The 14011-nt window shown below is 45.2% G+C and overlaps 1 protein-coding gene across 2 annotated transcripts in view; it reads right to left on the reverse strand.

The window, feature by feature from the left end:
* MTOR (mechanistic target of rapamycin kinase) overlaps positions 1–14011 on the reverse strand; it is a 124524-nt gene that overhangs the window by 76932 nt on the left and 33581 nt on the right. Inside the window, exons 20-23 of one of the 2 annotated variants that reach the window (XM_075550856.1) lie at positions 5358–5444; positions 2123–2290; positions 1366–1478; positions 887–1049 (exon numbers count right to left, since the gene is read on the reverse strand). In XM_075550856.1, coding sequence (XP_075406971.1) covers positions 887–1049; positions 1366–1478; positions 2123–2290; positions 5358–5444 — 531 coding nt within the window. Of the gene's footprint in view, positions 1–886; positions 1062–1365; positions 1479–2122; positions 2291–5357; positions 5445–14011 lie in introns of both variants that reach the window. The other variant, XM_075550853.1, reaches the window with a different exon arrangement.

Raw genomic sequence — 14011 nt, forward strand, 5'->3', positions numbered from 1 at the left:
CAGAGGTTCACCTGGCACTCCGCCCACTATAGCCCTGCATCATTTACGCAGATTGTGCCAATGGCCAATGAACGGGTTTCTCAGTTTCCGTCTTTGTTCCTATGATCTATTTTTTTGCCAGACATCGAAAATAATCATTTTCAATAAGAGCATATTAGCCCTTTGCTTAAAATGTTCCAGAGACGTTTAGTCTTGCTCAGAGTAAAAGTCAAGACATTTGTGAGAGCCTCTATCTGAGATTTGCACCCACTGCTAGACACCACAGTGGGCACTTCTGAATCATGTCTGAGAAGCGGCCACGCATGTGCATCTCTGACAGTGTTTCTGATGGTGCGGACACTGCTTGTCCAGGGGTCACACTCTGTGGACCACGGGCCTAGGAGACCTAGTCTCGTCCCCTCCTTGTTCCTATGACCTCAGTCTCAAGTACTTCCTCTGCAGTCACACAGCTCTCCAGCACGTCTCGGAACTCAAGGCAGGCGCCTATCTCATTTGCAGTCCTTTCTGCCGGCTTATTCCTCTCCGGGTTTGGATGTCTCCTGGATTCTGCAGGCCTGTGATCACACGCCAACGTATCACGGACATCTTTCCAGTCTACCTTAACAGCCTCTCTCTCTGCTTACACCTGTCACTCTTATGGGACAAGCTGCCTCTATTTGCTTTGCTCTCAGAGAGCAGGGACTTTAGGCTGCTTATGCTATTACCCCCAGCATGGCGTTTAGCCCTCACAGGTGCTGAATACATGAAGGAGAAGAAAAGCAAATTGTTCTGTGCTCCCTGAGGGGTGTTGAAACCTGCTAATAAGCGGAGAAGTTCTTAGACGAGTTCTTAACCATGCCGAAAGGCAGGCATGGGACTGCCTGTGTGTGCAGGGCTCTTTCTTTACCTTCTTCCCCAGCTGAAAGACAAGCGAAGACAGGGTGTCCATGGCTGTGGCGCGCAGTTCTGGGCTCTGGTCCAGGGTTCGGACAATCGGGTGTATGATGCGGGAAGCATAGTCGGTGAAATCCAAGGCCTCGGTCAGGCGGTCTACTGTCTCTAAGGCTGCCCTACAACAATCACTACCATACAGTCATTGCTAACCGACAAGCCAAAGTGAGAGAAGCGGGCGAGGGGCACCTTAACAAGCAGCAGCAAATGGGAAGAAATGGCGTCTGAGCTATGTTGGGTGACATGGATCCAACATATATTCCAGTGGGATGCGGGACACTTAAACTTTCCATAAACCTGGGAACATTCTGGACTAGACAATGGGAGTATAAATTTAAAAAACAAAGAAAGACACAGCTGGCCTAGGAACTAAGGACATTTTTCACAAAGCGCGACAAGCTGGATGGTCGGTAGTCTCAAAGGGCAGGTACTTACTTTCGAGACGGCAGTGGGACTTCTGGGGCATCAAAGAGCTTCACAATAGGCGGCAACAACAAATGCAGGTAGTCATCCAGGTTGGCGCCAAACAGCTGGATTGCAGCCAGCAACTACCAGAGTGAGCAAAAGCAAGGCCGGTGAGCAAAGCAGCCTGCCACCAGGTATCTAAGAGCGTAGAGAATGGCCGCAGGGTAGATACTTCCAAGCCTGACGCATTCTGAAAGCCTGGTTAAGTACCTCTGAACTACATTTTCTGGGAGTACGCTGGATTTCCTGGTTTCATGTGGTTCTTAGCTCTTTGTAGGCTTATTTCATTTGTTAGGGAATTAGCGCTGTATAATGGAGAGAGTTGGTCTGGAATAAAACACTCGCTAAGAGTAATCCACAAAAGGGGATAAAATACAGGAACAGACAGAGGATTGAAAATATCCTGCAAATTGTATACATCAGCCACTAGTTGTCATTGGGTCTGGTCTTGTGGGCAGGGCATCGACCTGTGACCATCCAGGAACCTGACTGGTTCTCTGCCTCGGATCCTCACGGGCCCTGACCAAAAATACCAATTCACCGCCCTTGAGTGCTCCCGATTCACAGTGAGCCCACAGGACAAGTACAGCAAACGCCCCCCGCGGCTTTCCACGAGTTTACTGCTCTTTCTCCCACGCGTTCATGGTGGTTTCAAACTGCAGCCCAGTTAACCACTATGCCAGCGGGGTACTGAGAGCGACTCTGAAGAGTCGGACATGTCTTTCACCTTGATAGAGACGATGCGGCCCGGGCTGTTGTCATGCATGAAGACTCGCAGCATGTGCGGGATCAGCTGGGGCAGGTAGAGCTTAAACTCGCCTCCAAGCGCGACCACAATTTGTTCAATGAGAAGAATGATGGTGCTTTGGATGGAGGTGTTCATGACCCAAAATTCCTGTAAGGGAGAACGAGAAGGCAAAGGTAAGGCCCCTTTGGCTGAAATATAAAACCAGGCATTGAGAAGGCCACAGAGAAGCAAAAAGGTAGTGCAGTGGGCACGGCCTGCCCCAAGATGGCCTCCTTCGCCAGCCTCTTCTCGCTGGGCCCCTTCTTGTAGGCTGTGGCACAGCTAAATGGAACAAAGGAAATGGCCCTTCACCCAGTGCATGAGGCGACTCTCATGCTTTGCTCATGCGTCGTTCTGCCTTTGCCTGGAGCGCCAGGTTCCTGCTTAGCTAAGCCCAGTAACTTTCTAGTCTCCAGACCCACTTTTCCTATGCAGGCTTTCCCGTTCTCCTATCAGATGCTTTGGGTTCCTTTACATCCCCTCGAGCACCTGTCACACTAATCTCCTCTGAGGAGTCCTGGCGGTGCAGGGGCGAGGCACTCGGCTGGTCACGGAACGGTTGGTTGTCTGCTCTGCAGGAAACAGATGTGGCCGGCCCACAGCCCAGGAAACACTACGAGGCAATTTCACTCTGTCCTACAGGACCGCTCTGAGTTAGAATCGACAGACAATAGGTTTTCAAGCTCCTCGGCGAGATTATAAGCGATCAAGGGCCAAACATTCCTCTGTCCCACCGTTGTATCCCAGAATCCCTCTGGCACATTATGATTATTAAAACAAATGACAGAATCTAAATCACTCCAAGAGCCTTGAAGTGGTCCAGGGTAGATACTTTGCTCTGGGTACTCTGACTTCTGAAACTACAGGAGAACTCCGCTGTCAGCAGGTTTCCGCTCTGAAGACTCTACCCGACAGAATTTGGCATCTTTCCCAATGGGTTAGGAAGACCAGTGATGGTAAGTGAGCCATATCCGTGGAACGCCATGTCTCAGGCTCCTCTGACCCTTGTCTATCACTGTTCATCTATGTCATGAGGAGGCCCTCGCCTCTCTGCAAGCACCCACCAAGGATGTGTGGGAGGCAGGACACTGGGGAAGCACTCACTGCTTCCACGAAGTCAGGCTAGCCATGGCAGGGGCTACTGACTGCATCCTTAGACTACGGCCGATGCTTGGCGCTCTAGCTCTGGCTCTCGTACTTATGAGGTGATGCGCCAGGGATCAATGGCTTTACTCTAGGTTACAACGGCCTCATCTGTAAAATGGCGATGACACCTTTCTTTTAATTTCTGAAAATCAGCTTTACGGACATGTCACTCATGTACCATACGATTCAATGGTAAAGACAGTACAAAGAGTTGTGTAAGACAGCTGACTTTCTAACCTTGCGTGAGATAAGTACCGGGCAAGGACTTCAAAAACACAATGCTACATTTCTGGTGACCGAGTGACACCATTTTGGGTAAGTTCAAGCATTAAAACACAATCTTTATATAGGCAGGAGGATTCTCATTGCAGCCTCAATGGTTTCTGAAAATCCATTCATCTTCCTCTACATCCAAACCATTATGTCTCTGATCTGCTTTAAAAGATAGTTCTCCAGCACAGTCTTAAAGATCGCCAAAGGGGGAGACTTAATGATACAGAAAACCCCTGATGACGGCAATACATGCCGCACCATACCCTAGGGGGTCAATGAAAAAATAAGCAAACCCCTCAGGTGGAAAGCCTTAGATCTTTCTATTGTGTTTTTTTTTTTTTTAAACCACAGCATCGTAGACAATGAAAACCGTCCTAGAAAATGCGTTTTTTTCCTGCCTGGTGAGATGGCGCTGGATAAAAAGCCTGAGCAAGGAAGCACTGTGGATTCCCTGGCCTCCAGTTTGTCTTGAGTTCCACACTGAGCCTTCCTAAGAGAAAACACACCTAACTTCCCGCCGTACGTATACCCACTCTTTACAGGGCACCAGCTGGTCACTGTTCACAGACTGTTCTCTTCCCAGCTGGAGGGAGCTCGTTAAAATGCCCAAGATCAACAGCCAAGAGAAAAGTCCCGTTGCACCTTTTCTATCGTGGATAAAATGAAAGCTGTGTTTTCCAGGAGGCTCCCTGCCTCAAATCCCTACGGTTCGGTCATCAGTCTTCCTTGAAGGGGAAAAGTCCGGGATTACTTCACTTCCTACCATGAGATCACTCCCTTCCTACTCCCCCAGAGCCCCCGGGCCGCGCCTGTCTGTGTGTTCCTTGGACACAGGCCTCACACCTGCGGCAGAAGCAAGGAGGAGAGGCGCTGGTCATGTCACATGATGGGCTTGAAAACACTATGAAACGGAATTAAAAAATAAAGAAAAATGTCTATGCACACGTTAAAAAATACATGTCATTTCCCCTGAGCCGCCCCGTTTCTTTTCATCTTTCCCCAGCTCTGAGACTCAGTTGTTGGAAAGTCACATTTTTGAAGCCAGCCATTTGGATTTTTATCCTGCTGGTTTTCCCAGCGGACTACAAAGGTGTGGTGTAGAAGAAAAGAAACCATCTTCCCACTCTGAAGGCCCAGCGACCTCTGCAAAGCAACCTTTCCAACAGAGACATTTAAATTAGAGAACAGTAGGAAGCAAGCCTCCCTCTCCAAGAGAAAAACGATACTGCCATCAACGGGGGCTCCTCTGGTCCCTGCTTACTGCACGCCATAAAACCCTGCGCAGGGAGCCTTTTCTCTTATGCCACTGCAAGCAGAAGGTGACAGCTATGCTCCTGAGGCGCAGGCCTTCTTCCTCCGTGCCTGACAGGAGTCCATTACATTTAATAGTCCAAGGAAAACCTAATATCCCGGCCCCTTGGAAGGCCGTGGGTTTATGGGCAGTAGGAAAGGGGGCTTGAGTGGGGCTCGTAAAGCACTGGTGCAATATTAAAGTGAAACTGCTTGCTTGTCTGACTCATGAGTCTATTTCTTGTAGAACACATACTTCAGGGTGCCTTCTAAGACTCCCCACCTTACACTCTTGTGCCTTCCTCTCTGTCCTAATCCAGTAACAAACACACTTAGTTTTTTGATTGTTTGCTTTTATGCTCAGCTTACATTGCACCACGGGAAAAATGACCACGCTATCAAACCCGTTTCTGAGTTTTCCTTGAACCAAATCCTGATGAACAAGCCAAGCATGACCTCCACTCACTCTCATGAGGGTGACGATTTCATCCATGTACGGTCTGATGTGGCTCTTCACGAAGGACACCAACATTCCCAGCTGCTGGAACAGAAACTAAGAGAGAAAAGAAGGCAGCAAGTTGGAACCATGAAGGGAGCAGAATCCTAAGTGCGTGTGGACAAAGGAGGCGGCCATGGCATCCAGTTTCCACAGGACCTGAGCTACTGAGACCTTGCTACAAAGAGCTGCACTGGAAACCTGGCCTCTGCATGGGGCCTGGATCCCATAACACCTGAGCCAGCTCCTGCATCGAAGTGACCCTGTGTCAGTCCACTGTTTTTTAATTACCTGGTCACCTACTAGCACTGTGATCTTCATTTAACAACCCTATGCTCAGCTTCTTCACTGGGAAAATGGAGTTGAGGGTACTTATCCCCCAGGCTTGTTTTAAGGACTAAATGGGAGAATACACAGCAAAGTACTGAAATGGTGGGGAGGAGGGAGGCAACAAATATCAGCTCTTATCAAGATGTACTTATTTCCTGTAGGGCTTAAGAAGAATTTCTGGAGTAGCTAGTATTTAGAAGTAAATATGAAAAGTTCACATATAAATGTATCTGTTTACTTACTTGGCCCTGACTCAATACCACTTACTTTCCAAAATAAATACAGTTAACTCTTTCTTATGGATAATATTAGAACTCATTTAAGTACTCTCACTTTTCAACATTTTAATGATAGTACAATTTCTTCTCATTAATTAAATACTTGTCTCTAGAGGTCTGATATTCCTATTAACAACAACAAAAATGACAGAAACCGCAAAGAATTCGTTAACTGTTTCTGGGAAATGATGAGCAAAAATAGCAAACAAACTTAAGGAGGAATAGAGTCTATTTAGAGTGGTATTTTAAGAAGAGATGCTATCCATTAAAGAAAGGAAACTTGGGTTGGTGGGGGCAAGAGGGTGGGGCTAGATGGGAAATGCCAATTACTTTCCATGCTAGACATTAAAAAAAACTATTTATTGGCATATAATCCATGTAGCGAACAATTCAATAGTTTATGTACATTCTAAAGGTTGTGCAGTCATCACCACAATCAATTTTAGAATATTTTCTTATTCTTGTGCCCATTATGAGCTTCCTGTTATTCAGGGTAGCGTTTTTATTAGCACTACATATCGATAGTAAGTAGTAAATAGTAAGTAGTATTCCAAAGCATGAAAAATGTACAGCACTCTAAGCTTCTCCTTTCCTCTATTAAAAAATAATTTACACCAATCCGCACTTTGTAATTCAGATAAATTGAGGGATAAAGAAAGTGTTTTGTTTCAAAGAGTAACGGACTTAACAGTACTCATTATCTAAGAGGTGAGATTAGCAGGACATAATTGGATGCACGAGTTTGGACCAATTCAGTAATGACACGGCGCCAATGGCGTCGAGGGCGGTTAGACGCTGGACACGGGAAGGCACAGTAGAGCCATCCCTACCAATCTCCTAGGCCCGCCAGTGAAGCACTGATAGCTTTGGTGAGATAGTCCCTAAAATACATGAGAGATCAAGAAACATGGGATTCTAAGTATATTGCTCTCTAGCTAAACTCTCAGAATGCAAAGCCTAAGACAGGGCAGACCGCTTCACGCTGGTGGAAAAGCAGGGCAGCTGAGAGAGCAGGGAGGGCAGGGAAAACCACAGAGGGAAAGCACCATTTGACCCTGACTGCCTCTCACTGGGCACAGTGAGAGAGGCCTCTCGGCTGGGTGATGAGCAAGGAGTGGCACAGGGAAGCCTCCTTCATAATGAAGTAGCTCAAGCAGTCACCCCTTTCTTCTCCTTAAAGCAGCGGTTCTCAACCTGTGGGTCGCGACTTCTTTGGAGGGGGGGGTTGAACGACCTTTCAGCGGGGTTGCCCAATTCATAACAGTAGCAAAACTAGTTATAAAGTAGCAACGAAAATAATATTATGGTTGGGGGTCCCCACCACATGAGCAACTGTATGAAAGGGTTGTGTGGCCTGAGGAAGTCTGAGAACCACTGTTGCAGATTTTCTTTCCCTGAACACTAGCATTTCACAAGAATATTTCATTTTGCTACTGAAAATATGGTACACTAGATAGCCTCCTATACTCTCCTGCTGTGAAAACACCCCAAAATTATACATCAAAAATACCACCACCATTACTAAACCTGCGGTCTCTCTGTGAAGTCAGTTCTTCACAAAGATACACTCGAGAGACAAGTAGACTGCCAACACCAGCCCCACATGTCCCCTGGCAGCAGGAGACAGAAATGTGTTTGTAATCGGGTCCCACCCCTTTCCCCAACTCCCTTAGTGTAACACACTCTTCCCACTTCCTCCCCCCGCTTCTGGTTTCCATTTTCCCATCTCTCCTGCTTCTTCCTGCCTTCTGAACTTTGTTTTGGGACAAATGCGGCAAGCCTCCTACGAGGGTTTGTTCTGAGATGCACGTTCCTCCCTGGCGTGCTGCACGTGGTGGAGCTGAAAGGTGATCACCGAGGGTGGGTGTAGCTCCAGGGTTGAAGGGTATGTAAGGGCGGCAGTCTCTGGGGTCACACTAGTCTGTCAGACCTGTAAGCCTGATGTTTCTGTTATAATGGTGACTTTTGATGCACACTTTACCCCCTCTGTCCAGGGCTTTCTATCGTGACCCTGATCGGAGCAGTTCGTAGGGGCTGCCGGCCCCACGTGGTACTTCTTTCTGGTCTTAGGCTCACGGGACTGGTTCATGCGGTCCAGTAGTCCTCCGAACTAAGTGCTTCCTGAGTCTGTGATTGTCTTTACTCCAGACAGGAAGAGACCAATTATTGTATCCTAAACACTTGCAGTCTTTTAAGACCCAGGTTGCTACCCATCAAAATAGGATGAACACTGGTTTTATAGCTTGCATGCCAACTGATCTACATGTCCCCCAGAACTAAGGTCTTAGGCCTTCAAGCCCACTGACTCAGACCCGCAAAGTGTTTGGTTCTTTCTAAGACGTTTGTAGAACTCTGCCCCCTGTATAACAAAAAACTCACTGCCGTGGCGTGGATTTCATCTCATGGAGACCCTACAGGACAGAATAGAACGGCCCCTGTGAGTCGCCAAGACAAACTCGTTGCAGGATCAGAAAGCCCCATCTTTCTCCTGCTTTACTACATGCCAGGGTGTATTTGTAATATATACAAATACATACGTAGAGAAGCCTCTGCCAAATCTCTATATGTTCCTGGGTGTACTCCCACATGCTGTCCCATACCTGGTCAGCTGGCATATCTATGTGTCCATTCACAAATTAATTTGTAGCTACTGTTATTGCAAGATCATGTATGGAATAATATTTTCCACTGCTATCGTTTATTCTTGCCTACCTCCCAGTCTCCTTTGCTTTGGTTATGTTGTCACCCCCTCTTTATTGTGCATCGTCTGTGCCTTCACCAAAAGTTCATACATGTTTACTATCTAGTTAGTGATGTTCTAAAATCTATGGATCTTGATGAGGACACTAGGTAAGAAAAACTTTCCAGTTAGAATTCATAATGCAGGCCTCTCTTTATATTACAGACAGATTTGGGGGAATATTAACTATCTGTCTGGCCTGGGAAGTTCAAAGGCAAGATATTACTTAAAATTCTCCAGAGCACAAGCTATCTTGAATCATCTGGCAGAAGTAAATGCAAATCTTCTCTGGAGGGATGTGATGTCATGGCAGATTTTATAGCACGATCACAGGCAAAGTCTGGCTGAATATGATCACCATGATCCGAAATTAAACACACACACACACACACACACACACACAGGAATAAACCACTTCAGATATAATTCAGCACAAATAATAAACACTGGAATTATAATCATCAAGAATTTTCTATATATTGAAGTTATATACAGAAATAGATCACACATGAAACAACTTTCCTCTAGTTCTTAAATGCTTCCTCCCCTCACCCCTCCCCACTATCAAGATCCCAATTCTACCTCACAAATCTGGCTAGACCAGAGGATGTGCACTGGTACAGATAGGAACTGGAAACACAGGGAATCCAGGACAGATGATCCCTTTAGGACCAGTGGTGTGAGTGGCAATACCAGGAGGGTGGAGGGAAGGTGGGGTGGAAAGGGGGACAGATTACAAGGATCTACATATAACCTCCTCCCTGAGGGATGGACAACAGAAAAGTGGGTGAAGGGAGACAGTGTAAGATTTGACAAAAATATTAATTTATAACTTATCAAGGGTTCATGAGGGAGAGGGGAGCAGGGAGGGAGGGGAAAAATGAGGAGCTGATGCCCGGGCCTTGAAATGGAGAGCAAATGTTTTGAGAATGATGAGGGCAACAAATGTACAAATGTGCTTGACACAATGGATGTATGTGTGGATTGTGACAAGAGTTATACGAGCCCCAATAAATTGATTGGAAAAAAAAACAACAGGAATAGATCAGAGCAAGTATGTAAATAAAAGTGGGAAAAAATTAAAAATATGGGTAACAAACAAGATATGACCAAAAAATATTTAAGTGTACAAGGAAAATTAAATATTGATGAGGCAGGGGAAATTGGAACTTGTATCTACTGCTGGTAAACAACCAACCTACCACACTCATAGCCATTGAGTCAATTCTGACTCATCCCAACCCAACAGAGCAGAACAGAGTGCTCCTTTGGGTTTCCGTGGCTACAAATCTTTATGGGAGCAGAAAGCCTCATTTTTCTCTTGAGCACTGACTGGCAGGTTTGAAACGCTGACCTTGTGTTTTACAGTTCAATGAATGCTCCACAATGTCAAATGCAAAATGGTATAGTCGTTGTAGAAAACAGTCTGGCATTCTTCAAAAAAATAAAAAGATTACTATCATATGACCTACCAATTGTACTCGTAGCTATATACCCAGGACTGAAAAGCAGAGAAGCAAAGACGACTTGTCACCATGTTCATTGCAGTATTATTCACAATAGCCCAAACATGGAAACAACTGAAAGGTTCATCAACTGATAAACAAAATGTGACACTCATACAATGGAGCTACTCAACCAGTGAGAAATAAAGCATTAATACATGCTATAATATGGATGAAGTTTAAAGACATTTGCTGAAAGAAACCAATCACAAAAGGCCTCCTATGGAGACCAAAGTTTCTTAGTGGTTACACCAAGGTGGGGAGGGAGGAAGGGGAAGGTGAGTAACAAGTCAGAGCTGCACAGCTGATGATTACAGCCGCTGTTAATAAGTTGCACACTTGGAAAAAGCTGAACTGGAAGCTATGTGATAGAAATATTTACAAAGTGGTAAAAACAAACAAGGAAAGAGTAGCTACCTCCTAGTTTATGGCATAGTGTCTAGGGCTTGAAAGATGACATGGGGCCATGCAGGGGTAATAAACGGTTACTAGTCACCTGAAGCAACAGAGGGAGGAAGAGTCAGGGACAGGAGGAGGATATGAAGTATGTGGCTAACTGCCTCCTCTGTCACAAGACCAGAAGAACTGGATGGTGCCCGGCTACCACTGAACATGTAGATGGTCAATGCTTTCACATTAGAATCCTGATCGAAAGAGGGAAGATGCAGATCAGAATTTCAAATTCTGATGAATTTCTAAGCTTACTGGTGCCATCCATGGAAGATGAATGAACCCGAGACTAGTGTCCTAAGATAATTTTTAAATCTTAAACTAAAAATAGCCCCGAAGTCATCTTAAAACCAAACAAGAGTTTAACCTAACTAGTTAAAAAAAAGGTCTGCCTTGCACATAATGTTCTTTTAACAATCATGAGACCTGAAACTGACACCAGCAACTGGGAAGACTAGACAAAATCCTTAGGGGCAGGGGTCGATCAGGTTAGCTCGTTCATGATGGAGGAACAACTCAGAAAAGGAGGGTGAAATAGTAGCACAACTCAAGTGGATGGATGTCCCTGCATTATACATGTAGAAACTGTTGAACCTGGCGTGTGTTTTGCTGTGTCTGTTCTCACGAGCTTTATATACAAAGGCATATCTGAAAGAACCAAGTACACATTTTAGAGAAAAAAGGCGTATGATTTTTCAGCTCACAGCAATACAGAACAGCCTCACAGTCTCGGTGGGAGTTGACCATCAAGTTGTTTTCTGTTGGAAGGTCCACACCATGCATCTCTCGGTTAGCAGCTGATCACTTACCTTAGCTGAGGGATGGGCAAATAGGAAATGGATACGAAGAAACACCCACCATGCATCTTTGAGAGATTTGAAATAAGGAAGAAAAAACTGAGCTATATTAAAAGCTGAATGAGGAGGAGCGCTGACATGTCTAACCGAAAGGGCTCTGGTGATGTAGTGGTTACATGTTGGACTGCAATACACATGGTTGGCAGTTTGAAACCACCAGCAGCTCTGAGGAGGAAAGACTGGGCTTTCTACTTCCATAAAGTTATTCTAGGAAACCCACAGGGGGTCACTGTGAGTCAGTAAAGACTTGATGGCAGGGTGTGAACGAGTGTAAGTGACAAGTCTAAGCAGAATTTTGGAAGAGAGAAAGAAAAAGTGTAAAAAAAAACCAATCCTGAAGTTCAGGAAGCTCAACAAATCTCAAGCAGGATAGGAAACGAACCTCACTTCTGAATGCAGCATGGCTAAACCAGGAGGGCAACGAGAAGGCCGCCAAGGAGCCACAGAGACCAGAGCTGAAGGGAAAAGGCACAGTGACTTGTCACCAGCAACACACGAGGTAACAGCTACAAAGCTGTGGAAGAACCCACACGTGGATGTGCAACTGAAGCAAGACTTTAAAACGAGGGTTGAATGAAGACTTGTTTGGAGAAACACAAGCACGCTTGACTTTGACAGACGCTCCAAGAGGAATCTGTTTTAGGAGAGGAATCCCAGGACGAAGTCCTGAGACGGAAGAATAATAAGAAATGAAACGGCAAATGTGGATGAGTATAGACAAACGCTGCATAAAACAAAAGTAATAATGTCTAATTTGGTGGTTAAAAATAGTAAAATAGAATATAATAATTTAAGGGAAAAGAGAGGTGGCTTGAGCAATTACTCTAAGTTTAATATATTGTTCAGGGGAAGACACATGATATTGATTAACTTTAGACATTGGTAAATTGGGGAGGCAAGTGAAAATTTTCAGGGTGAAAAAGATAAAATTGGAATCATTCCTCATACTGCACACTGGGATGGATTCCAAAGAGCTCGAACAATCTAAATGTAAAAAATGAAGCCAATAACATACAAGAAGAAAAATAGATTAATTCTTTATAATCTGGGAATGGAGCTGCCTTTTCCACATAGGTCCCCAAATCCGGACACAGTAAGGGAAAGTATCGACATATCTGACTACAAGAATAAAATGTGGTTACATGACATAAAGCAGTGTTTCCCAAAGTGAAGCACGGGGACGATGCAGGTGGGCTGCAGAAGCAGACGCCTGCACTACTCGATCCTGGGTAATGGGTTACTATACAAAAGTTGTTCACTGCCGTAAGAGCACTGAAGAGTGTGTTTTATGAAAGGAGGCTGGGTTGGCCAAATAAGTTTGAAACTTATAGGAGGTAACATTTGCAAAACAGCAAAATAACTGGCAAACGGGAAAATATTTGCAGCTTCCATCATAAGGAGTTAGTATTGTGAATAAGGAGATTTTAAAAGTTGAGGCGCCCCCAAAGGGATATCTACTCTTCCATACATGAAAGCACGCACTCACAATATGAGATTAAGATGATCCTGAGGCACTGTTTCTCACTGATCAAATCACCAGATTCTCAAGTCTGACAATACACTTGAGTGCATGGGTGGGAAAGAGGTGCTCCCGCGGGGCTGGTCAGAGGTGAAATGGGATGAGACTTAGGCAGTCTTCTGGTTAGAATGAAGCGAGATTATGTCGGCGAACCTTACACTCAGAAATCCCACTTCAAAGAATTGATCCCAAGGATATACTGGGCAAAAATAAAGTATGTGCACAAAGAATTTCATTGTAACATAATTTTACGTAACAGAAGACTAGAAAAAATACAAGTGTCCAACAATCGGGAGAGATGAAATAATCTGTGGTATGATCACACAATGGGTCTCAGGCAGAACAATGACCCTCTCACAATGTTCAAGGAGACATGGTGGTGCAGGGGTTAAGTGCAAGTGCTAACTGCAAGGTGGGCAGCTTGACCCACAAGCGGTTTGTCCTGTAGGAGGAGGCCATGGCTGCTCCATCAGGAAGTACAGCTTTAGAGACAGTATGGGTCATTCCACGTCTATGAGCTGACGCTGACATAAGGGCAATGGGTTTGGGACGATGTTCATGTTTTAACCTTAGGACCTGTGAAAACGCTATTTTACAAGATGAAGGGATTTTATGGTTTGAGATCTCATGAAGAAATTTTCCTAAAATGAGCTTAATCATATAGGAGACTCAATCTAATCACATGAATCCTTAAAAGCAGAACACTGTGTAGCCAGAGAGAAAGCTATGTGTCACGGCAGGGAGATACAATATTGCTTCTCTTGAGGATGGAGGGTTGGAACCAAGGAATGTAAGTTGTTTCTAAAAGTTTTAAAAAAGGACCATACCTCCCTAGAATCTCCAGAAAGTGCAGCAAAAAGAGAAAACACTAAGATGTTGTCTGGCGCTGAGTACAGATACCACGCACTGTCCAGCCCTGTGCCATTCTCACTGTTGCCACCAGTG

Source organism: Tenrec ecaudatus, chromosome 1, assembly GCF_050624435.1.
Source record: "Tenrec ecaudatus isolate mTenEca1 chromosome 1, mTenEca1.hap1, whole genome shotgun sequence".
Taxonomy (NCBI): domain Eukaryota; kingdom Metazoa; phylum Chordata; class Mammalia; order Afrosoricida; family Tenrecidae; genus Tenrec; species Tenrec ecaudatus.